Consider the following 26060-nt stretch of genomic DNA (forward strand, 5'->3'; position numbering starts at 1 on the left):
TTCTGGGTGAATTTTTGAGCACTCTTGTCAAAATTGGTTGGCTTCCTGGCATGGACCTGACTTGTAGTCATTCTCACCAGGAATAAGGTTGGAGTTTTGGGAAGACTAGTCCAGAAACATAATGCCATTAAACTTAGTTAAACATTAAATGTTAATGTGTGTTTGGGATCATCATCCTGTTGGAACACCCAATTGTGTCCAAGTTTGTCACGCTGTCTTCTGAAAGAAACCTTTGGTGGTGACACATTTGAATAACCTGTATTTACAAATGTTTGAAGTGATAATCTTGCATTCTGCATTTCTTTAGAAAGACCTTGCCAACTTGTAAATCTACAGTTGTCATTCTGAGTTCCAATCAATCCACTGAGCAATGCCGAACAAATCCTTTTTATGCTAGCAAAGTGAAACTATCGTTTGTAGTTGAATATGACCAATAATGAGTCAATAGGTAAACAGGCTGGACTTTGTGGTGATGATGATAATGATGATGCAGGAGCAACACCAACAAAGGGCTATCAGATAAGGCATGCTGCACAATCTACCATGGAAATCAATCATTAAAAGCACCAAATTACTATGACATTCATGCCCATGATGAGTGCACGAAAACCACCGACCACAGCTGTACAACCCAAAGCCAAAACTATATTAAGAGATGGGTGTTATTTCTCTGAGTTCAGCATCAGTTCAAGAAAAAGGGCCAGTGCGCCCAGATGATTTAAACAATCATCTGGGCATCATCTTTATTTATTTATATCTTGCAATCCTATCGTCAAACAATAAAAGTGAATGCAACTGTGTTTGTGGTAATGAAAATAAAGAATTTGCATTCTTATAACCCACTGGGTGAAATGAAAAAGCTATCATATTGTAGTGGGAGAAAGAGCAGGCAAGAAGATTTATAAATACTTATTAAATATTTTATACAAAATTCATTATTTGGAATGTTTAGATGGCAACAACAGTTTACAATAATGACAAAGATTACACAAATAATGAAGTACAGTGTTTTACATACTGTACTTGATAACTACAGCAGTGATTTAGTGATAGCATAGGGGTTTAAAAATTTTGAAAACACAAAAAAAGTGATCAAAAATAAACAGTAGCAACTTGGCACAAGGAACATGTAGCTTAGAGAATGGCTGTGAAACATTGACCCTCTTAAACCAATAACGTTAATTATTCACAGGGGTTAATACACTGTAACAAAGAGGAGCATTGAGTTGTGGTTGTGACCAGTTTCACAATGTGCACGCACTGAGGGTTTTATAATAGAGCAATAATCATTTTTCATTAAGTCTAACATTCACATTTTCCATTACATCACAACACTGACGCACATCACTTCAGTCCACACAACTGAAAAAAAAAAACCCGTCGTAAACTAATAAGGAGGACCAAGGAAAGCTTTTATAACATCAGAAAGAATAAAGTAACACTAACTATAACACATTAAAAAGAAAACCTAACCCAGATAAATATACCCAATAAAATGATATGGAAAATCACTTGGAAAACTGGACAATGAACATTTTTATGGGCAAAGAAGTAGCTAGTCATCATTGCTGTAAGCCAAAGGAAATACAAGGGCTTTAAAAAAAAGCAATTAAAAAAAGAAAACAAAACAAAGCAAAAAAAGATTACTTTTCTTTATTTATTATCTTTTCATCAAAGTAAGGCCACTCCAAAGAGTAGAAGAAAACAGGACAGAATTATATATGTAAACTTTAAATATTTGTCCAGATATGCAGATTTTAGTTTTTGGAAGAAAGTTCAACATCTACTATTTCTAAATGAATAATTCAACAAGACAATTATCTCTTAAATCAAGGACACACATGGTTACCTTGGTTATTAATTGCATGACAAGCACTTGCTTGTCACTTTTAGTTTGAGGGTGTGTATTTCAACTTGTTATGAAGCTGCAATTCAGGCCCAATTTAGGCTACATCAGCAGCTTAGACCAACCACTGTGCAAATCCTTTGACACTGTCGTGGTAAATACGTCCATTTTTGGTGGTAAACAATAATTCCATCACAAGTTTTGAAACACAAAAATAAATACGTATAAAAAAAATAAATAAAATGGTTACACCATCATGGTTATACTAGGCTACATGAGCTAAATAAAGATGGCTCAAATAGCACTCTTGTTAAACTTCCACAGTGAATTTTCATGAGGATTTTAGTTAAACCTTATTGTTACTGATTTTTATTCCCTCAGGTTTTATATCTAGCTATTCCTTTTCCCAGGGAAATAGGGCTGGAAACTTCACATGGCAAGGCACACATTAAACCAATTAATCCTTCAAATTGATCTGTGAAATTGGCAAAATTAAGGTTTGTTACTTTAAGTACCTTCATTTCACAAAGTATGTCAGTACTTGACCAGGATTGTGTCCTAGCTAGTGCTCGTTCATTCATCAAACAAAACACTCCTTTATAAGATAAAACATAGTATTTTCACATTTACCCAAACCATCACCCAAGGAGATAGAGAATATGGTTTTTAAAAGCCTACTTCACACATTCACAGTTTGCAGAGTGTAAGGCATAAAACACTTGGCCACAGTTTGGGGTGAGGTGGGGTTATTGCACAATCTCTGCACCAGGGAAGTGCAGAGATTTGTTTGGCCCTTCAACAGGACCTGGCATCATCTGTTCCCTTGAGGCTATGACATGCTCACCGTGCCGCTCCGGCTGATGACAAAGGAGCTACAAATAAGGTTAAATAGCTGAGTAAGTGGTCACTAACCTGTGAAACAGCTGTTGAGTGTGAAGCTTGAGTGAGCCAGCATTTATGTGGCTGTTTGCTGAAAAGCAAATAATATGGATGTTTGAGGAACACTGCAAAGTGACTGTTGGTCAAAAAACAAACAAACAAACAAACAAACAAAAAAACCAAGGTGAGAACATAGCAGTGATGTAAGAGAAATGGCAACCCACTACCAAACAGTCAACAGCAGCTAAGACACATCACAGGTCCAAGAAAGAGTCCACATGTTCATCTACAATAAAACTCGGAGAGGATTTTCCATCCTTTTGTTTTCCGTCTTGTTCTCCGGATATCCTCATCTGCCCTCCTCTGCTGATCGAGTTTCTGACTTCAACCTCACAAATTCCTTGGCCACATCATCATTGGACCTTTGAGACAGGATTCGCAAGGCAGTGAGGCCTGTGTCGTCCATGTATATACGCTGTCCAAGGGGGCACCAGCAGGCGCAGTTGCCTTTCTCCATGATGTCTCTTAATTGCAGCACGACCAAACCCACCACCCGGTCGGCACGACCAAAACAGTAATCTTTGACGCATGCTTGCAACTCATAGCACTCAAAGCCATCTTGGTTACCCAGAACACTGTGAAGAGAGAACAGAGCGTTACGTGCTTTGAGTTCTCCAACAGCTTAATGGTGTATCTGTCAGCTTAAAGCTGCAAAAGACTTTCAGGTAGTGTCTCAACATCAATGACCCACTGACATGATTTTATATTTACTTTTCTAGTGGAAATCAATCAAAATATTGTTGTGCAAATCCCCGAATGGACATATACATTTTACATATAGATTTGAATTACATATGAGCTGCAGCCAAAATTAGTCTTTCCAAGTTTTTCTGTTTTGCTTATTTTTTCATAAACTGCAAAATCTGGAGGAAAAAAAACCCAAATGGACTTACAAATGGAAGGTTTCATTGAACTTGGGAGACCAGCTGTTGTTCTTGGACTTGGTCTGGAACTTCCGTTTCTTGTCACTGAGGTGAGGACCGATCATGGTGATCTCCACAAAGGGTCTGAACATGCCAGACGTCTGCCATTTTAAGTCACTGGCCCCCACAACTGTAGTAATAAATGCGCAACATGATAATGTTGTCAGCTGAAGAGCAAATGTTGCTTAAAATGCCACATTTTTTACATCACTTTAAAAAAAAAAAAACTCAGACTGACCTTTAACAGTAACTTTCCTCTCTCCACTCTTTGGATGAGTATAAAGCTCAATGTGGATACACACCTCTCCAATTGGTTTGTCCACACCTGATCCTAATTTTCATGAAAACACACACATGTTAAGTAAGTTTACATGTGACCACATGTAGGCAAAATACAGAAAAGAAAAGAAAACCAAGTAATAACGCAGGGTCAGGATGGAAGGGAAATGCAGATGCAGAGGATGGGTAAGGAATGACCTACCAACAGAATGACAAAACCAAATTGTGCAAAAGGAGACTGTGTGGGGAAGAAAGGGAGGTTGGCAGTTGATTTCAATGAAACCTACCCCTGCTGGGTTGTATTTTTTCATTGGGAGTTAACCTAATACCCTTTCCATTGTGCACTGGCACAGAGGCAGCACAGGAGATAAAGAGAAGACAGCAATGATACATCAACAAGTTCCAGCATCAACAACACATAAAAAAAAAGAAAAGAAAAAAAAAGTGGAGCAATTGGTGAAAGGACCTTTCTAATCATGAGCACATAGCACCCTCTGCTGGTTTATCTTTGGTAAGGCTTTCCTTCTGTACCTTTTTACTATTAGATACTTTTATCAGTTACCTTGTGCTTGTTGTGTGGTCACAAACGTCTTGATGAGTGTGTCTGTTGTCTGAGTATAGAGGGACAGAGCGTGGCGGAGTGAGGACAGCTCAGGACTCTTCTCTAGGAAGGCCTTCTTCAGCCCATTCCCTCCTGCATGGAAATATTGCTGCAAAGAGACACAGGGTGAGTTAGGTCATAAATATTTAGATGCACAGCTGCAAGCATCCAATATTTTGTTTCATAATATTCTGACATCTTTTACAGCAAAATAAAAAGTTTAGTAATGAATTAATGAATAAATAGCAGATATAAATAGCAGATGAAGCTAATCTGAGACAGCATCCTAATGAAACCAAAACCCAGAGTACAAACTGACCTTAATTGTGTCCAGTGCCACATCCATGACAGCACACTGCCTGGGGGACAGGCTTTTAGCCTCCCCTGCCATGTGATCCTACACAGCCAAATGGTGAGCAAAAAGGTGAAATAAAAATACTTACACTCTTAGTAAGCACATTTTGTGGACACTTCTTTAAATTAGGGTAACACCGAAGCCCATTTGAGGACACTTATTGTTCAGATATGTGGAGGCAATATGATACCTTGAGTTTGGAGAGCTGACCCAGTTCTTTTGCAGCTGAGAGAATCTGTGCTCCCTGGAATATAATTTTAAAAAAAAATTTTATGTATGAAAAAAGTTAATAATTTTGTAATATTAGAAATAGGCAAAGTCAATGCTGACTCACAAAGGTATCATTGCCCTGTGGCAGGACAATAGTCTTCTCCAGGCTGGTCATTACAATCCTCCATAGCTCCTTGAGCACACGCTTCAATACAGTCTTCTCACACACAGTAGCAAACAGTGTCAGTCTGCAAGAACACACACATAGACGTTGTAAACATACTCTCACAAGTGCTTGTATTATTCCTTTTAAACATATAAACAATACTGAGAAGTCATTCATGAATGGAAAAAAATATGTCTTTTAGCAAAAATGCACAATTAACAGTTTTGCAGTTGCAAAAACGTCTTTTTTGCTCTGAAAAAACATTTTACCAAATTAATTAATCACCAAATTATCTCAGCAAAAAAAAAAAAAAATTAGACTACAGGACAATTCAATGAATAAACAGAAAACACCGTAGTTTGGCTAAAACAACTACTCACTTTCCATCCAGGAAGTCCATGAGTGGCCGTAGCATGTTGTCAGAGTCAGCCTCCACCTGGTTTTTGTTGTTGGCATTGACTGGTCCTTTGATCTGGTACAGCAAAGATGCCATTTGTCGCATACACTCGCTGATGCGAGTCTGGAAACTGGAATTAAAATAAATAAATAAATACATTATCAATCAGCACAAATGTGTGTTAGCTTTCACAGTTGTATACACACCAGTACAATGTACATACCTGTTCCCAAAGGTTCTACTTAGATCATCCAGCACATTGTTCAGCCTCACCTGCAGGTCATTCAGCAAGTCACAAGCCTCTGTGTCCATCTAAAGACAAGCAAAGACATCATGCCCAGGAGGGATAATGAATCATTTTGACTGAGGCTTTTGTGTTGCGCATATGGTATAAGAAGAGCTCTGAAATATTTTGGCAGAAAAAAGTTTTTGAAACTTTGAAAATCAAGCATATTCAACTGAATGTAGAATGGAGGTGCCAGGTTTTCCAGTGAATGGAATTCCTGGAACCATCAACCAGCAGTTCATATAAGAGTTTCAATCTGACATTTGCAACTTTGGGCCAAAATAGCACAAATTACCTTTGAACCTCTAAAAGCTGCACTTCACAGTAAAAGCCAAGAAGCAGTGAATGGCAGCACGATTTTAAGATTTTCATGGAAACCTGAATAGCTTGTGGGTGTTATGCAGCTTTTTTCAAGTTGTAAAATGTCTGTATTCCATCCTCCTGCAGCACAGTAATTTCAATATCAGACACCCTTGAAAAAGAAATTACACACGCATACATCAGAGCAATCACACTTTTTTCACAGCAGTCTTCAACTTTCCAGAGGTGGAACATTTACACCCCCCCCCCCCCCAAAAAAAAAAAAAATGTAGTAGATGTATTGCAAGCAATAAGACTTACAAGGACAGGCTGAAGGGAAAAAGTAGGGAAAAAATTCTTGAATTACTGTAACTCAAGTATATCTGACTCAGGTATAACTGAGGCATCATCTAAATTAGCACTGCCTGGAGGGGAGCTAAGCCATATGGATGAAGCCATGGTGTGGCTCATTAAGTCAATGATTCAATGGCCTTTTGATTCATGGCTTGTCAGGGTTAGGTAGCACCATTAGTGAGAATAAACAGAGGGTTGTGCTAAGCACCGTGATGAGAGGCTGCAGGGAAGGAAAGGCGCTAGGAATGAATTGATGCTGCATATGCTGCATTTTTTTTTCCAGCTTTTGGCGTGTATGGAAATATTCACAATGGATGTGTCTGTGTACCTACACTCACCTTTTTGTCTTCAAATGCATTTTCAGTCTACATTGGCACAGAAAGGTGAAGATAACCACGGTTAATAACGGAATAATTTATAATACCTGGGAAACTACAAGAGGTTGATTCCACAAGGTGTTGTGGAAAAAAGGATTGCCTACCTTTTCTACTGGTGCATCCATCTTTGTGTGATGGGAATGTTTGTTTGTTTTTTATTAGAGATAAACAAAAGTTAAAAAAAAATGGTCAAAAAACTTTCCCCCCCCCCCCCCCCCTTTTTCAACCAGGCAAATAATATGTATAAAAATTTAAATTCAACTATAAATACTGAAAGTTTTTCAAAGTGAAAAAGTGTGTGATATTGATACCCACCTTCTCCATGTCAGACTATTGCATTAAAAAAGGGGAAATTGCAAAGAAAAAACAAGAATTAAAGGAAAGCAATAGCAGAAGACTCCGAAATGCTTTAACAGGGAATAAGAGCAGGTTTGCAGAGAACCAGGGAAAATGCCACTGGAAGATTCCCACCCCAACTGATGACACAAACTCAATCAACTCCACTATGATCAACACAAGGAACTGTTGTTGCAGTAGGACTGATTATGACTGCCGTTGCTGGGAGTAGGCACAGTACAATGGGGGAATAGGAGCACAAGAATGACTTGAAAGTGAATGAAGTTAAAACTATTCTGGACTGCAACAAACCTCAGCCTCTATTTTCTCCCTTATTTCCTCTTCCTCTTCCTCACTCTCCTCAAACTATGAGTGGTGGTTAAAAGACAACACACAAAATATGTAAGGCTCATCATTACCCGCCACACCATATTAAAAAAAGAAAAAAAGACTTTTCTTCCAAGTGAGTATATGCAGGCATGTAAACATGTATACATATACATTGGACTTGCCTCCCATTCTAATGTAGAGTTGAGCTAGAAAAAGAGAAAACAAAAGACATGACTTTGACTTTACTCTGTGCAAAGAAATAGATTTTCCATAATTACAGAAGTTCACTTCAATGAAAGAAGAGCTGAAATGGACTGTAAAAAAGAGTGAGTGCTTTATTAGCCAACTAGCAAGAGAGTAATGGGTAAAATAAGCTAAAAAATATTCATATTAAGACTTTCCTAGTTAAAGTTTCCTAGTCCGCAAAAGAAATGTCTTTATTTTGATACCAACTTTGTGTTAATTTAAGTAAATGGGGCAGTAGCAACACCACATTTTGCTGCATTTAGTTTATCAGACAGTTAAGCTCAGTAGCTATCCATTGTGGCTTTCTTTCTATTGAATTTGTGGTAATTTGTTGTCGATAAGGTATTGCTAAATGGAATATTTATGCTAAATTAATATTTTTTTAATTAACTGTTAATTTGTTATCACTATTATATTGGTTTTACAGTAAAATATCACATATTATTTATGTAATTGCATTAAGAGACATGAAGCAAAATACAAGTACCTGTTATTTCTAGTCAATATTGTAAATAATCATAATAATTCACAATACAGGTTACCTGCCTATTATTACTACCACATGGGTTAAAGTAGGTGATAAAAAGGTGGTGGTAAATATGATTAGATTAGATAGATTGGATTAGATGAAACTGTATTTATCCCTTGGGTAGGTTCCTCTGGAAAATTCTGTTTCCAGTAGCACAGCACTGACAGAAGTTGCAGAATGTGAGCAGAAATATACCATATATACACATGTACTGCATATATACCCACGACTGCAGACCTGCTGATGGTTCCAACACCATCATTAAGTTTGCAGATGACACCACGGTGATTGGCCTCATCAGTGACAACGATGAGGCCGCCTACAGGGAGGAGGTGGATCGTCTGGCTGAGTGGTGCGACAGAAACAACCTGCTGCTTAACACCGAGAAGACCAAGGAGCTCATCGTGGACTACAGGAGGAATGCTGACCCACATCCACCCATCCACATTAAGGGGACGGCTGTGGAGCGTGTGAGCAGCTTCAAGTTCCTGGGAGTCCACATCTCCGAGGATCTCACCTGGACGACCAACTGCTCCAAGCTGGTCAAGAAGGCTCACCAGCGCCTCTTCTTCTTGAGGACTCTGAGGAAGAACCACCTGTCCTCAGACATCCTGGTGAACTTCTATCGCTGCACCATCGAGAGCATCCTGACCAACTGTATAACAGTCTGGTACGGGAACTGCTCTGCCTCGGACCGGAAGGCGTTGCAGAGGGTCGTGAAAACTGCCCAGCGCATCGCCGGAGCACCACTTCCTGCCATAAAAGACATCTACAGGAAGCGGTGTCTGAAAAGGGCTGGGAAAATCATCAAAGACCCCAGTCACCCATCACATGGACTCTTCACCCTCCTGCCCTCTGGGAGGCGCCACAGGAGCCTCCGGACTAAGACCACCAGGTACCGGAACAGCTTCTTCCCCACAGCTGTCAGACTCCTGAACTCTGCCTCCTGACATCTGACCCACGTTAAACTCATGGACTGAACATACACACACCCACAATGGACAACTGTACCCTCAAACACAATAATAACATGGACTGAACCACCACTCACAACCACTAGCACTTTATATAGCCTCTGTAGAAACTATCTACACCCTCACTTATCTTAACTGCACTACTGTATAGCTCTGTGTAAATAATCATTCTGTACATTCGATAATCTTTAATCCTACAACTGTTTACAACTTGCATAGTTCCCATTTCTGTATAGCTGTATATCCCAGATTCTGTAAAGTTATTTATTTCATATTCTGTATAGTTTTTCATATTTATATCCTGTTCATATCCTGTACATAGCTTGTACTCACTACAGCCTGTACATACTTATAGTTATAGAATATTCACAACATACTTCATACCGTGTACATTATAACATACCATAATAGACCCATTTCTGTAATATACTCACATATCTATATTATTGTTAATATATATTGTAATATATCTATATCACTAAAGCACTTCTGGATGGATGCAAACTGCATTTCGTTGCCCTGTACCTGTGCATGTGCAATGACAATAAAGTTGAATTCTATTCTATTCTATTCTATTCTATGTATATATATCAATATAACAAATATAGCAAATCCGTCAGTGACCCATCACAGTCAAGGAATAAGATTTTGTAATAATATTATGCAAACTATTTTCCTTTTACTCAATATTCAGTGATGTAATTAATGGAAGTGCCAGTCTGAGACACCCGCACACACAGAGCATTCACTATGTTTCAGTTAATGCCTTTCATCTATGATTATGTTGAGGAATCACCCTAAAAATAAACACGACAATCAAACTACAAAAACAAACGCACCAATGAAGGTCAAGAACTGTAATATATGCGCAACACGCGCAGGCAAGTAGATGTGCACACATTAACAGCTACAGGCTAACACGTCATTAGACGCAAAGTTCACCAAAGCAGCTTGGAAGGAGACCACAATTAAAACGTTTGTAAAAGCAAACACAATAACACACTCAAATGACCTTAACCAAGCTGAATAGACTTACTTCAAAGAAGCTAACAAAGGCTAAAAGTAACTAGAACGTTGTTATTTGTATCTTTTTTTTTTTTTACAACGTTTAACATCTTCTTATATTTTAAAAAGATTTTATAACAAAGAGAAGATGTTTCTGTTTGTATATGCTCAGTGATAGTTCTTAGAAAAAACAAATGGAATCAGCAGGTTACACTTATATTAAAAAAAGGAATCACCCCCAAAATTGCAACCGATCTACAAGCTAAGGAAGCTAAATCAACATTCACTGTGACACACAAGAGCTTTGAGAGGGTACTTCAGCTACTCTGCATGATAAAGGAAGGTTGTGGACTACATAAGATTATGACACTACTGGTTTAAAGTAAATATTGCACAATGTAAACTACAGGCTAACAAGACTGAACTATGATATATTACAATAAATTTAATTATTGATTAGTTAAAGTCTAACTGCTGCAATCCACAATACCCACCGGAGCCTTTGCTTCATCCTCAATTGCAACCTGCTACTCAAGCCACAGCATAAAGGAAATAATCAATACGGTGCTCCACAGCACACCATGAAAATGATTTAATTATATTAGAAAGATGTACATTTATATGGATAAATATCCACCCTGACCAGACTATATTGGAACCGTACCTCTTCTTCTTCTTCCTCCTCCTCTTCTATGATTTCATTTTGCTTCAATTGTAAAGTGAAAACATTTGGTTGAAATATAGGCTACAGCATCCCACAGCTATCATCCTACGATCACTCCAACAGTATAAGTTAAATAAAAAAAATTTAAAAAGGGTTCCATATAGCTATGATACTGCATGCAGAAATGTTGTAGGGAATGAAGGCAGTGGGGAGGTAACAGCTAGGAGAAAAGCTATTGATTTTCAATGCTCTAGCTACAATATTGATATGGAGGACATGACTAAATTAAGTCTCTGCTTCAATACTCTGTCTATTAAGAAGCATAGGGCTAACCACTGTAACCACTGATCTAGGGCTACACTTTCACTGACAGCTTCACATCAGGCATTAAGCATACAGATCTGAATATAAGATAATATTCAAAGCGTAAGCAAATGCTACTATGTCACATCTTAACACATCTTAATCCATTAACATTTGCCATTTACTTTAAATTAGCTAAACTACCACTACTGTACGCACCAATGCTTCTTGTATTGCAATCTGACACATGAAAGACACAAATGCAACTGTTGTACAGCAAATTTAAAATGTAATTTCATGAATGACTGATGTTTTTCTTTTTTTCTACACGAGTGACGCTACCAATTTATTAACAAAACCGGATACCATTATGCATCATGTCTTCATATCCATCATATTTAGACTCACCTGTTTGGCACCCATTGACTCAAACATCTTTTCCAGCTGGATTCTTAACTGCTGAACATTATTCATTAATACACAGGGCTACAAGAAGACAGAGAGAGACGTTAAGAGTGATTTTGTGATCTTTTTTTATGTATCATGTCCAATGTAATAAATGTTTTTTCAGCACAACTGGCAGAATTGGCTGAAAAAAACATGGCAGAAATTGGCAGGAAAAAAAAAAAACTTACAATCTTCTCTTTGTCAATATAAGATGGAAAATTCTTGGTCAGCATGGCACTGTACTGCAGAAGAACTTTGGCAATTGTCTGTAAAGACAGGTAGAAATAAAGGCATTTAAACGGCATTTACGAAAAAAAAAAAGCTATTTAAAATCAAATTTCTCTCTTATCTCTTCAAAGGGGGATAATCTTGTACTTCGGGGGTTTCGCTAATCAACATAAATATTCCAAAATGTGCTTTAATGTATTCTGTAGCAAGGAGACAAACAAATTCTAAAGTAGGACATTTTTCTCAGCAGACTTTTCCACAGGGGGGAACTGTTATGCCTAGTTCAACAATTCTTTTTAATCCAGCAATATAAAAATTCTCTTTTGCAAAAAGTCAAAATGTCCCACAAGACATTGCTATAGTGGTTTAATAGTTTTTTCCCTCATATTTCGTGGTCATTTTTCAGAAACATTGGAAGTTTAAAGCAAATCTTTATTAATTCTAGAATTGTTAAACACAAATGCACACCATATTTCATGCAGCTCGATCAAGCTAGTTTGACTTTAAATGTCATCATCGGGTGGAGTACATTACCTTGGAAAAGCGGCGACTATACTGAGCCATGACCCTAGGATCAGGACATTCCAATTTCTTGATAATCTCAAAGCTCTGGTTGAGCTGGGTGAAGATGTCCACCACAGAGCAGGAGAACAGAGCATGCTCAGATGTCTGCTGGAACTGAGATGAGTGCACAAATGACACTTACTTCTTATCAACACTCATATAGTAGATAAAACAACATCTACAAGCAGAATGTTAAAGAACATCAACAAGATTTTAAAGCAGCTTTTTAATGTCCCCATGCTGATAGCATGGCTGTATCTGTAAACACAAAGATAACTTTTTTCAGTTCAGCACTATTTTAAATTAGAACCTCAAAGGTATCGTAGAGATATCATATCAAAGGGTAAGTTCTAGTTTTCTTACTCCATCTTTTTTGTCTCTTTCCAGAGCTCCATTCATAAATTCCATAGATACTTCCTCATTTTCGTCCAACCACTGTAGCACAAACTGCACAAACCATCTAAAAGTGAGAAATAAAGATTAGCAAATATGTTGGTTTTTTTTTAACACAGTTCCTTTTATCTTTGTTTAGATGGATTATCAAAGTCAAAAAAGGCAATAACATTTGCCTTTTCTTGTGCCTGTCACTGAAAAGGTCAAATGCACTTACGATGGGTAGTCTGGTACAACACCCTTAAACACTGGCAGCTCCTTGACATATTCATTGTAGAGCCACTTGACCTTGAAGTGCAGGTTCATGTAGTCTGTGCTCTTACACAGCCTGTGCTTCTCATGCTCTGCCGGTTTAAAAACATAAGGAGCCATATGAACTTAGGGATGTGAAGATTAAAGTCAACGTCCCCATTTTAGTAAAAGCTAATATAAGACAGCCAAAAGGTAAGGTGAAGCAATCATATGGTGCATATGGACATCTGAGTATTGTAACAAAACCTCAAAGAACCCCAATGCATACAACCCCCGCCCCCCCCCCCCCAAAAAAACCCACCTTAACATGAAATCGTTTCTAAATTCTAGTGTATGTCGTTGTTCTTCACTTAAATTCTGAATGAACTTGTAAAATAATTCTACAGTATCCTCTTATTAAAGGAAAAAAAAAAATCGGACTAATCCAAAAGCTTTCTTTGGGAAACATGTTCTCTGACGGCCTAATGCTCAACAAAGACGAAAGAACACACACACTAATCCCATTTTATGTATTTGCTCACTGTAGAATGTGGTGTGACTAAATTCTAAAAGTCTTTGCTTTATTCGCTTTGAATGTTTTTTCTGAGATGAGATGTATTAATATCAAGCAATGGCGTGGCCTGCTTGAACTGCAGCTACACAGATATAAGGTAGTAATACAATCAAAGACTGTGAGAACTTTAAAATGTTTACAAAATATTGATTAGCCTTAAAATGAGCAGATGCAGGTTCTTTTTTATTGACATGCTTAAAAATAACAGCTAGAGCTTTGAATCGTAAGCACTCAGTGTTTCGTCTCTGTAGCAAACTCTCCATCTATGAACTTTTCATGTTTATTCAGATTGAAAATAAAGAAGGCGCCACTTGTGTGTTTTGATGCATTTTGTGAAACAGATATTTCACACTAGTCTCTGTAGGGGATTCATTTTGAGGACAAGGGCTAGAATAAAAACCGGGTGTCTCTGAACACCAATAGCGCTGTGGAGTACAGTATAATAGAGAAAAAGTGCAGAGAGGCTCCAGGGACACATAAGCAGCTTTCAATCCTAGCACATTTATTATATTCTCTCCAACTTCTTCTGTTCCATTGTGTCATTGCTACCCCAGTATTTCCTCTCCCCTTCTGGTCATTTTAGGTTCCCAGAGCTTCTTTTCTCATATGCTTGTTATCACACCCTGACTCTCCAGCTTTTTCCTTTACTTCTAGCAGACAAACTACAGTGCACCTCCACAGTCTAACCCAGCAGAATAATCTTATAAAGAGTCCAGAATACCAAGACCTACCTTCCATAGCATACTTCATGTCCTGTGCAAACAATGTCCACATGACCTCTGCTGACACCTTTCCTACATTAAGTTCTTGAGGGAACCTGAGACAGATGGGAAGATGTGACAAGGTGAAACCTAGTGGATTCCTGAGTTTAATTAATGCAAGCATCCATAAAAATGTCCTAGATCTCTGGAAAAAGAATCAAGAAAAACATTTTGTTGAACTACTGCAGTTGAAGTAAAACCTAAAAATAAGGAGACCTGATTTTGATGTATTCAAGCGGCTTGAATATTTTAGGAGTAGAGTTGCATGACTCACTGGTTCAGTACAGGTGTGTAGGAGTTTCTGTCTTCTTCAATGATGGAAACAATGAGCATGATGAGTTTGGGCCAGAAGTCCAGATTCTTGATGCTTGGACCCTGCTCCTCCAGAGGAAGCTCCTCCTTGTTCTGAATAAAAACCAAAAGGAAAACAGTTAACATTATAGTCGCCCCTTTATTGAAACATTTATTCACCGGCCTGCTGCTACAGAGTCTGATAGCTGCACATTGTATCCTGCAGCTGTGTGACTCACCGTGTCCACAGGCTGGTATTGTCTGCTGTACAGCTCGTGGCAGTTATTGAAAATGTAGTCGTATGTAGAGTTGAGGCAAGCTTTGACACAATCCCTCACAACTTGACTGGCTCTGGGCGGAGACTGTAACTCCTGGACCTGGAAAGAAGATGAAGATAGCTACAGAGTCAGTAGATGACTGCAAACAAGGGATATTTTATCAACTTGTCAATATCTGGCAACAACTTCAAGGGAAAAAACATTCAAGTCAACAAACTGATAAGAAGATACTACAAAGCTGAACTACAGATAAAGAATATGCAATGTTACCTACCTTCATCCTGAAAAAGGTAATGCTGGTTAGAAGGTCCACAGTGGATTTCAGATCTTGCAGGCGATCCTTGCTGCTGGCAGGGAAGTGATTCTAAAGAAGAAAAACACGTTTAGTTTACAAGTTTTCACACTTTTCAAAGACTGTTGGCACAATTTGCACAAAAAATATTCATTGATCAGATGATGAAAAAATTCTTTTTTTTGTTTTTTACTGGCACAAAAATATTAGACATGTACATTTAGAAAACAAGACACTAGTAGTGATACAAGAATCTCACCCTATAACTAGAAAGGTCAATGCGTAAGGAGTTGTGCAGCTGGTCTAAGAGCTTGACAAAGCGTTCTTTCTGTATGGGAAGAAAAGGGGAAAAAACATGTTCCTATATTAGAAAGAAGTTTGGCAATCTATTTGTGCATAAAATGCAATAGCGAAGAAAGGAAGAGAAAATAAAATAAAACAAAACAAAGTACTTTACTGTGTCTGTGTGTGTGTCAGTAGTACAAACCCCAAAATTAGAAGCAGCAAAGCGGTCGGAGGCAGAAACATTGGTGGAGGCTGTTGTGTGGGCGTAGAAGGCATTGATATTGGCCAGCAGGGTGCTCATCACTGCAGGGACTCCAGGACACATGTATTTAGAAGACAGACAGGCAAAGTGCCTGCATAGAGTAGCAAATGCAAAGCTTGGTAAGTACTTGGGTGGGAGGCCTTAAGACTTCTTCAACAATGTGTACCTGCTTACACTTTGTTGCAATAATGTCAGCATCCAGTTCAAATACCTTTATTTGGACAGTCTGCATGTACTACAGGCTCTTGTTTTCACGTGACAATTTCTATTAGGAATTGTCGTGCTATCTGCCCATCACCTACCTGACACATTTAGACTGAATAATAGCCCACTGAAGCATTTTTCTGCGAATGATTGACCTAGCTAATAGTCATCTGTATGGATGATGACACTGCAGTGAGACACATCCATCCTCACCCTGTTTATAATTGACTGTACCTCATCTGAAGGCCAGAGAATGACAATGGCACCAAGAGGTTTATTGATATGACCTCAAAAGACAGGGAAAGGAACATGGGGAATAAAGAGGTAACACATATTGACAGGTAAGAAGACAGTCCAATTCACTGTGTTTTTAGACTCACGTCATGGCCTGGTAGATGGACTCAATCCCATAGCGCATGGCAAACTCATCCACTACTTCCTGTCCCACATCATCAAAGTAGACTTTCCAAGAATCGTCTCCACGAGCCTCTGGAATTTTTACCACACCTTGACCAAGTACATCAGTTGAATGATGGAACAAGTTCTGTAATGGGAAGAAATGGACAGACTTGATCTAATTCACATGAACTTCAGAGCTAACACTAAAGCGTGAGAAGTGATGGTAAAGTTATGGTGGCTTTTTACTGAAACAAATATGATGAGATTGTTGCAATTTACGCTTAATATTATTTTTACTGGATGTGTGTAGAATACAGACTTGAAAAGCTTTGGTTTGACAGATTATAGGATTTTCAGTTTCATAAGCACAGGTCCTTTAGCCCTGATTCAAAATTTGATTTGTTTTTTTCAGGGAAGAGGTTGGATTATGGAAATATCACTGTGCCTTTAATCCTGTCCAAATCTATCACGTCTGCAGTCAATCTGTGCAACACATTGAAACAGCTACAATAGTGGTTGCAACCACTTATGCAAACCCTTTGTGTGGAGAAGTTGCTGAATATCCAGCGTGTCTAGGTAATTAATCGTGATTCTGTGAATCATATACCTCATGCAAACAAGTGTACTGCACGTGATATGGAGCCACTTTCTCCTCTCCTTTGATCTCCACGTTGATTTGGAGGCGAATGGCACCAGACACAGCTGATTTGTCTGTCCTCTTCTCTGTATTTAAGTACAAAACAGTCAATCAGATGCACATCGGGAATGTCTTGATTCATAACTTGAGTCCAAATCTGTGACACCAAAGGCACTCTAAACTAGGTCTGTTAACACAACCCTAATCACAGACTATTAGCTTGGCAATTCTATTGTAAGGGCTTCTGTTTCTACAGTTTGATGGTCGTCCAGAGTCAGCGATGATAATAGAAGTCCTCCAGCTGATAGTGAGTGTAACAAAGGCAATGGGCTGCATGAGTCTGTGCCTGATAACAGAAGACATTTGAGCTAGAGTGTTTCTGGAGGTGGAGTTCTTGGCGGCTCACCCCTGCTATTTGCCCTGACAGGCAAATCATTTGGGGTAATTTGTACATGTCGCTAGAGTGGTCGATTTCCGACTGGAGTGCTGCTACTTGATAATCACATATCAGGAGGTGAAAGGAAGAGAGTCAGAGAGGGAGGGAGAAAGAGATAGTGAAAATGTTTTGTTTTTTCCCCCCTTTCTCTCATGAACTAGGTATATTACATCATTAATCATTAATTAAGCATTCAAATCCAATTCATAATAAAACCTATCAAAATAAATATTTGATCATACAGTTTTCAGGGAGATATTAAACCAAGCAAGTCAAATTTCCTAGCTTAAAAAAACAAACAAAAAAACCCCACACAAAACAACAACAACGGTAGATTTATGGGCACATTCATATTCAGTGACAAGCTGTTGCACTTGAAGATTTATTACTGCTGCTGTCAGGTCAATTTTAGCACTTTAATCAAGTATGAACAAAAAAATGTGCTTAAGAAAAGTGAACACCTCACCCTTACATACAACATATGAAGAGATACGAAGACGCAGAGACAGTAATTCAGAAATATTATTCTAAAGACAACATTTGTTTGCCCACAAGACTGGGATTAGATTTTATCCTGAGAGGTATTCAAGCTACATATATTCATGCTGCACAACTAGTGCTCATGTAGACTAGCACACAGGCCTGAGAAATCAGATCCTGTATACTTGTTAATTATTTTGTTCAGGCATCATCCTAATGAAACTGCCTGCACACCCTAGGGATAGAATTGGGGGATTATCGTGAAACTTTTTCCTTAAAATTATCACAACTTCTTGCTAGCAGGGAGAAACTCATTTAAAATGTAATCAAATAAGCTAGTATTTTCATGCAGACCAACACAGGCCTTAGGGAAGCAACATGCCTGGGTATAAATATGTTTGCTGCAGGGAAAGGAGATGTGACTAATGAGGTACAAACAACAGACTGGACTTGCTGAAAGCAAGGCTTTTAGCGCCAAACAAAAACATACAGATGTGAAATTGATGTAACAAGCAGATGAGATCCAGGTTATAAACAGGCATGGTAACATGATACAAGGTGTGACCAAAAGATTGGGAGTAGATATTGGGAGTTTTAGTAGGTATTGATGCATTTAACAAAAAAGATAAATACATAAATAAATTTAGCTGAGCTTTACTTGAAAGTCATATTCACACTACCTCTCAGATTGCGCTGTCGAGGACCCATTATGACCACTTACACTGTGCGTTCTGTGACGCTGCCTCCCCTCCGCATATTCTATACAGTTTTCTTCATGATGTCTATTAAAAAAAGACAAGAAAGCCAACTGACCCAGGTTATACCAGACATCCATTTCTCCGCTCAGCGTTCGGACTTCAATGATGCTCTGTCCCAGGAAATCGTCAGATTCCCTCTTCAGACGCTGCTTCACTCTGGACTTGATGTCATCATCTTCATCCCACACTCGCACTTTGATTCGGTCTGAGGAATTGTGGCACTCACTAACAAAACAAAACAAAACAAAACAAAAAAAGGAGCAAAAAAGAAACATAAACTGAATAATATTAAGTTACAAGATGATAGATACTACAAGGGAGTAATTAAGGTGAGCACTTATAGCACTACTGATAACAAGCACTCAAGGAACAAAAACAAAACAAAAAACACAACAACCCCCCCCAAACAACTTTTTTGATTTCATAACCAAGAAACGACTCACAAATGGAACTTTTCCTCCCAGACTGGATTGAGGTTTCCATAGATGGTCTTTGTTCTCTTCTTGGTCTTGCCCACCTGAACAGTGACATACGGATCACTGGATCCTGTCTTGTCTTTTGCCTGAAGTCCTTGTGCACAAACAACTAACCAAGACATAAGAAACAATAAAAAATTACAGAGAGCACATGTAACATAGCTCCAAAGTTGTCGTTGAGCTGTGATGGCAAAATACCTGTGATTGTGATCTTGGCTGACCACTTTGACGTCCCATCCAATACGCTTTGTTTGATGGTTTTCATCTGCTGTGCATGGATGGCTTTGCTGATGACAAACACTTCCCTGATCAGCTCAAAGATTTCTGGTTTGTTCCTTTCCCTGATCTTCATCCTGTCCTTCATGGCCATGATGATATTTTGAGTGCGGTCTTCAGCTCCATGCTTAGAGCTCTTCTCTGCCGCACCTAAATATTTATTTAAAAAAAAAAGAAAAAACAGACCGAAAAGGCTTGAAACTAAAAAATATACATATGCCACTTCAGTGGTTACAAGTTAAATAAAAATGATTTTTAATGTGGGGAAAATATTCTTAAACATTTGAGACAAAATTGTAATGAAACAGCTTCCCGATAACGTAAAAATGTAGTTTCAGATCCCTGATGGAAACTTCTGTGAAACATTTCCTTAGTACTCACGCTGCAGACAGTCAGCATTCAGTAATTCTTGGCACTTTTCATGGCACTTGACACCACACTCAGAACAACGCATGCCTTGCCGTGCGATTCCCCACAGGAGCCCCTCACACTCATAGCAGTATGTAGGTGTAGTCGCTGTCCACACCTCGAAGTTATGTGGTGTGGTGCAAGATATGGGGTAGATAAGAGCCTGCAGGGTCTTCTTGTAGACATGATTTTTCTACAGAAGGAAGAAGATCTATTTTTAAAAGTCCTAATCCAGGGAAACAAAAACAAAAAAAAAACCCTTATCAGTTATAAGGACGTGCTTATGCTGAAAGGCCGATGGAGTCACAACCATGAAAACTGTGTCACTGGGAAGTTTTTGAAACCGACAATCTCCAAGATGCAAAGCAGAAGTTTTTTTTCCCCCGCATACTCACCAGCTCCTCATCCTTAATTGATGATCGAGCAGCCATTGCAGATGCGATTCCTGCCTTCCTGGCTTGGACAAGGGACTGAACAACATGACAAATACAAAGAAAAAAAAAAATCAGCAAAGTTTGTGTACAAAGTCAAAACAACCCACAACCAAGCACACTGAAAAACAGTTCTGCAACAATAAAAGTCAATATAGTTAAAAGGTTTGAGGGGTTAGTTATAAAGGTGGTTAATAGAATTGTTATTATCTTTATTCTATGAACTTGATGAACACTTACCATATGGTGAGAACCCATGTGAGTATTATTAGTACCAAGCAAGTTAGCCCAAAGTCAACATTATAAAACATAGACAGGCCTTTGTTAGTAGTTTATTCTATCCAGTCAATTTGATCAAAAAGAAGAAAAACAACGTTAACCAAAAGGTGAGGGAATGACCTGTTGGCAATGTATTTTGATGGGAATGTTGAATAGAAAGAAAAGTAACCCAGGACCAAAAGGACACATGCAAATGTCTTCAATTGTAATAAACAGGAAGTATGGCAGAGATCAACATACTATGCCTGGTGACTACTGTTAACTGTCCTAGTTTATTTTGTACTTCAGTAGAAAAGGGAGTGTCAACTAGGTTCTATAACTTACCATAGCCTGACCAAGGAGAGTGAATGCATTCAAGAGAGTTGTGGGGAATAATTTTGGGTTTAAGAGAGGAGGGAGAGAGACATTAGCAGGCTGATTTCATATTTGTCTCCATTCTTTGAAACAACTCCATCCCAAATTCAGTGTAAAAGAAAAACTAACAAACAAACAAAAACTATTGTTGTACTGATCTCATTTACAGAAACACTCACAGTAAAGAACAAAACAAACTGAATGAGATACAAAATACGGTGTATTTATAGGAAAATAAACAATAGGTGAGTACTGACCACATCGCTGACCAATGGGATAGGCTTCTTTTTACGTAGGTCCGGCATACTGTCAATTCCATACAGACCAGAGCCTCCACTACGGAACAAGCAAAACAGTTTTTATTTAGGTTTAAAATACAAATTTATTTAATCTAACCAAACTTCACCAATACAACACTATGTATAACTTACCCTGTTTTGACCCATGCCTGTCGAGTACTGGGTTCAACATCTCTGACCTGTAAGTATTTTAAATGTGAGAATTTAGGCTAGTGGCTTACAAAGACATAAAGAACTATGTTATGAGAGGAGTGGTGTTTGTGGAACCAGGCTTGGTTGAGTTTGACCTCTCTGATGTCACAGAACATGCAAATTAAAAAACAAACAAACAATAAAAAAAAAATTTATTAAAAGATGGGACTAAAATGAATGCTGCTGAACTCTTTAATTAGGTTAAGTGAAATTAAAGTGTGGACCACGATCACAGTATGTAGATGCAAAACTAAAGAATACATTTTATTTCCAAATAGGACAAAAGCACGACCACAAAATTTTTGTTCGGGTGATTAAACATGCATAGAAGGTCTTTTTTTATTTCTTCCTACAAGTATAACTTTTTCCTTTTTCATTTATTTAGTTGACAGTGGAGTTTCCTCTGGGGTTCTTTCTAATAGATTTTGATAGTGTTTGAAAATATTATGAAGGCGAAAACAGAACATGACACAAGAAATAACACCACAAACATTGTAAAGTTACAGCAAGCTCCTGGTAAATTATTCTGTAACAGATTAACTAAAGTTATCAGGCAAATGTCTCATCTAGAATGTCAATAATACGTTCAGACTAAAAATTACACATCTATGCAGTCAATACCATATATAATGTGTATTTAGAGCATTATGCTTTGGAAACAACAAGTATTTATGTTGATAAGAAAAGTAAGAACAGTACTGTGTGGGGGGGATGCACACAAATTAATAAATAAACAAACCGAACAAAAACAAAATAATGTAGCTTGAACATGGAGCTAATATATTTCAAGTAACCTGATTATCTTCTCTCCAACAGTCTGCAAAAACAAAACAAAATACAAGTAGCATTATAAATCAAGTTGAGTAGCTGTACATGAGCAAAGTCAAACAATTTTGTAACTAAAGGAAATGCATTTAGTTCACTACAAAAATAAAGATTTGATTTTTGCTGTTATTACCAGGCTTGCAAGTGGTATATATGCAAAAAATAAATGAATAAATAAAATACCTGATACAAACTCGTCTTGAGACTGAGATCCTTGGGACCCTTGGGAGCCTTGAGAACCATGGGATCCCTGTGCAGATTTGGACAGTCTATGACGAGTTTGCCTCTTTTCTCTTAGAATACGTTGGAAATTCTCTATACGTGCTCTGTGACTGGCATCAGTTAGCCTGCCTTGCTTTTCATCAGTCAGCCTTTCTTGATTTTCTTCATGAAGAACATGGTTTTCCCTTATGGGACTTAAGCGCACCTCATCTTGGTTACGAACTGGACCCAGTGGACTTTCATCCTGCCTTGTTGCATACTGGTGGTCAGGCGTTATATCAAACTTGGACAGTTCTTCATCTGTTGAATAGTCTCCTTTTCCTTGTGAAATCTCTACAGAGTGATATTCTGTTGGAGTTCCAGGAGAGGGGCTTGCTTTATGTGGAGATGCTTGAAGGGAGCATGATAGATTCTCGTGCATCTCAAGACAATCCATGTAGACTGAAGGATCACTGTCCTCCTTTGAGGTGGCAAAGTGAGGATAATTCTCTGTAAGGCTAATCTCTCCCTCTGTATAATCTACAGTGATATGCTCATCCTCAGGTTCAGAAATTTGTTTACCCAAGGATGGCGGTGGCTCTGTACCACTATCATCTTTTTCATCTTCGGTATTCAAACCTTCCAACTTTTTGAAAGCCCCTTTTAAAGCTGACCTGACCGTGAGTACAGCCTTGCTAAAACTTGTTGCATCAAAACCTACGTCAGCAGTCCTGGGTGTGCTTTCAGGATCTATTTCAGGTGACTCTGGTGACAATGTTTCTCCTACATCCTCCCTGGAAATGCTGTGATCTGTCCACTCTCTGTCCAAACTCTCAGCAGAACCGAGATCGAGAGTGTCCCCAGATGACGGGCAATAATCACATGGTGAATGTGGCTCTAAATAACCATCATCACAGTCTGTCAACAACACAGTGGAACAGCTCAAGCTCCAAGAGGGCCCACTCTCAAGTTCATTCGCACAGGCATCTGTGGTGTGGTATCCAGAACTACGTGAAAATGGACAGTTTGCAGCACAGTCGCACTCCAAGTTTTCTCCCTCAGCTTCCTGTCTCAGAGGCCTCCAGTCCACCTGACTGGAAGAACTTGAAGGTGAATTATAATGGGTTCCAAACAACAATGAAAGGTGCTCTGAACTGTTGTGAGAAGAATGACCTGGTGTGCTGCTTTGTGTGTCCTCTCTTGCACGTCTGTTCCAAACTCCTAGAAAGCTCTCAAGCTCTTCTCCACTGTTTGCACAAGAGGAAACATCCTCCTCACTCCAACCACCTTCTCTACTAATACTGTGCTGAATATCAGCAGTTGGCCATCTGCTATACTCCGTGTCACCAGGAAGAAAGGCTGCCTCTGGACAATTGGAGCTCTGACATGATGACAATGAGCTAGTACTTTGGTAGTTTTGGTCACAGTGAAGCTCCAGGTAACAGACATCAGACAAGCGCATGTCTGAACTCTGCTCCAGGTACTCTTGATCTTTTTGATGGACTGTTCTGCAAGTGGCTTGATCATGCCATTGTTTGGGGGATCTATGTGATGATACATATCCTGAATCTCTTCCATAATCATTGCAGTCCAGCAAAGGATTGGGATCACCTGTGTGAGGAGAAGAGATTGCATTCTGCCTATCCAGACTTCCATGCCTGGTGTGACGTGTTTGAGAAACAGGGCTAGGATGCGTTACAGCTGAAGCCCCGGAATATAGCTCACCTATTTCACTGAGCACTGCATCGACACAACAAGATACTTCATCCACTGAGCCTCGCACAGACGTTAGATACTGCCTCAGGTCAGAAATTTCCTCTTGGATCTTATTGATTCCTTTCAGCTCCTTCAGGATATGCTCCACTACGTTACTATGGTCTGCTTCCTCATCCTCCATCTTCTGCCTCCATTCCTCATTTGTGATTCTTTCAAGAATCTTGGGGATAGAAGCCTCCACAACTTCACTGCCATCTTGGCAATCAGAATTTCTGTCTTTCTCAGATATGGTGGGGTTAGCTTTGGTTATTGTTTTGCTGACTGATATCTGGTCATGAAATGAATTATCTTCTGGTGCCTGTAGACACTTCTGTAGTTTTTTACAGAGACTTTGCCCTACATTGGGGAGCTGTGTTTTTTTCTTCTGCAGCTCACTCTTCTTGGGTGAGAGTGGAACTGGCTCCAGTTCATTGGGTTCATCCTCTCCACTGACGTGTCCTCTGGGAAACATCCCTGAGAATTGGCACTTGTGATCAACTGTTCCTACACATGGAGATATCACTGCCTCTGTGACTCCTCCTTAAGATGGGTCAAGTATAAGCCAGCATCTTAACCTGCATATGAGTAAGTATCTGCAAGTAAGTTATTTTGTTGAAAAAGCTTTAAAAAACCATGTGATTATTATGCCTACCAGCTCTCTGTTATCAGATGGCAGCTAAATATGATAAAACCACCACATGAACTTTGGAACTGTCAACTTGCCCTACTACCAGCAATTACCTAAAACACAGGTACATAAATAAAACTAGTACAGGAAAGGTAATGATAAAGTATGCAAATGTATGCATTTTAAAAGTAGTGATTTTAAATGTAAACTCTTTTTTTATAATTCCCTTAATGAGAAAGTAATTTATCTTTCCCATTTTTATTAAACCCATCAAGTGAAAAACACAGACACATAAAACTTTACTGTTTTATGACCACTAGCTCAGACCACAGTGGAGTTCTAATTCTGACTATGCACAATATCTTAAACACTGGGCAGAAAGTTCATTTGCCTTCTGGATTAAAGACATCCCATATGGAAAAGAAATAGTAAAAACTTATATGATTTACTTATGAAAGTGACCACTTTCTCAATACTTTCATATACTGTTTTAGTAAGTATCCAAAACATACAAGTTTTCATTTATATAATTTTTCAAGGGATCTTATATGTGTTTTCACTCTTGTATGCTTTTCATACAAGTTTCACGCAAGACAGATACAAACTTTATAAGATTTATATATATCTTTTCCGTATGGGATGGCTGAATGCATTTGAGCACACATGGAATACCTCTATGAGAGACTACACTACTCTCCACAATACAAATGCTGGATAGACATTGTTTTAACTGAGAGTCAGTCAGAGTGTCAACTTCCAGAATGAACGCCATGCAGCTGCTTAGATCTCTGTAATTAGGATGCTTTGGAAAGACAGCACAGTAATTAGATGACAGGTCAATTCTCTCCTCTGAGGCCATGCCATTCTTACACACCCTTACCAGCTGCATGGCTTAATAGCTCTGATCCATTGGTACACACTGGAATGACAACTGAATACCCCAACTGTAACATAAATCTGGTTCTGGCATTATTTCATTCACAGAGGGCATTTACC

The 26060-nt window shown here is 38.6% G+C and overlaps 1 protein-coding gene across 1 annotated transcript in view; it reads right to left on the reverse strand.

Moving 5' to 3' along the window:
- Positions 1-1638: 1638 nt before the first annotated feature.
- Positions 1639-26060, reverse strand: part of LOC309709893 (uncharacterized protein) — a 65261-nt gene continuing 40839 nt past the window's right edge. The window contains 37 exon segments of the mRNA XM_082538831.1: positions 1639-3360; positions 3679-3838; positions 3947-4039; positions 4550-4697; positions 4908-4985; positions 5134-5187; positions 5278-5401; positions 5700-5846; positions 5940-6028; positions 6995-7021; positions 7138-7158; positions 7349-7363; positions 7682-7735; positions 7882-7905; positions 10948-10980; positions 11118-11159; positions 11640-11660; positions 11829-11906; positions 12056-12133; positions 12630-12773; positions 13023-13119; positions 13270-13396; positions 14589-14674; positions 14893-15088; positions 15091-15286; positions 15462-15551; positions 15739-15807; positions 15967-16117; positions 16611-16774; positions 17237-17352; positions 18996-19165; positions 19384-19525; positions 19615-19842; positions 20074-20293; positions 20496-20570; positions 21422-21500; positions 21596-21642. Of these exon segments, the coding sequence (XP_082394957.1) occupies positions 3075-3360; positions 3679-3838; positions 3947-4039; positions 4550-4697; positions 4908-4985; positions 5134-5187; positions 5278-5401; positions 5700-5846; positions 5940-6028; positions 6995-7021; positions 7138-7158; positions 7349-7363; positions 7682-7735; positions 7882-7905; positions 10948-10980; positions 11118-11159; positions 11640-11660; positions 11829-11906; positions 12056-12133; positions 12630-12773; positions 13023-13119; positions 13270-13396; positions 14589-14674; positions 14893-15088; positions 15091-15286; positions 15462-15551; positions 15739-15807; positions 15967-16117; positions 16611-16774; positions 17237-17352; positions 18996-19165; positions 19384-19525; positions 19615-19842; positions 20074-20293; positions 20496-20570; positions 21422-21500; positions 21596-21642 (3969 nt within the window). The 3' untranslated portion in view covers positions 1639-3074.

Source organism: Aulonocara stuartgranti (genome assembly GCF_965226115.1).
Source record: "Aulonocara stuartgranti genome assembly, chromosome: 7".
Lineage (NCBI taxonomy): Eukaryota > Metazoa > Chordata > Actinopteri > Cichliformes > Cichlidae > Aulonocara > Aulonocara stuartgranti.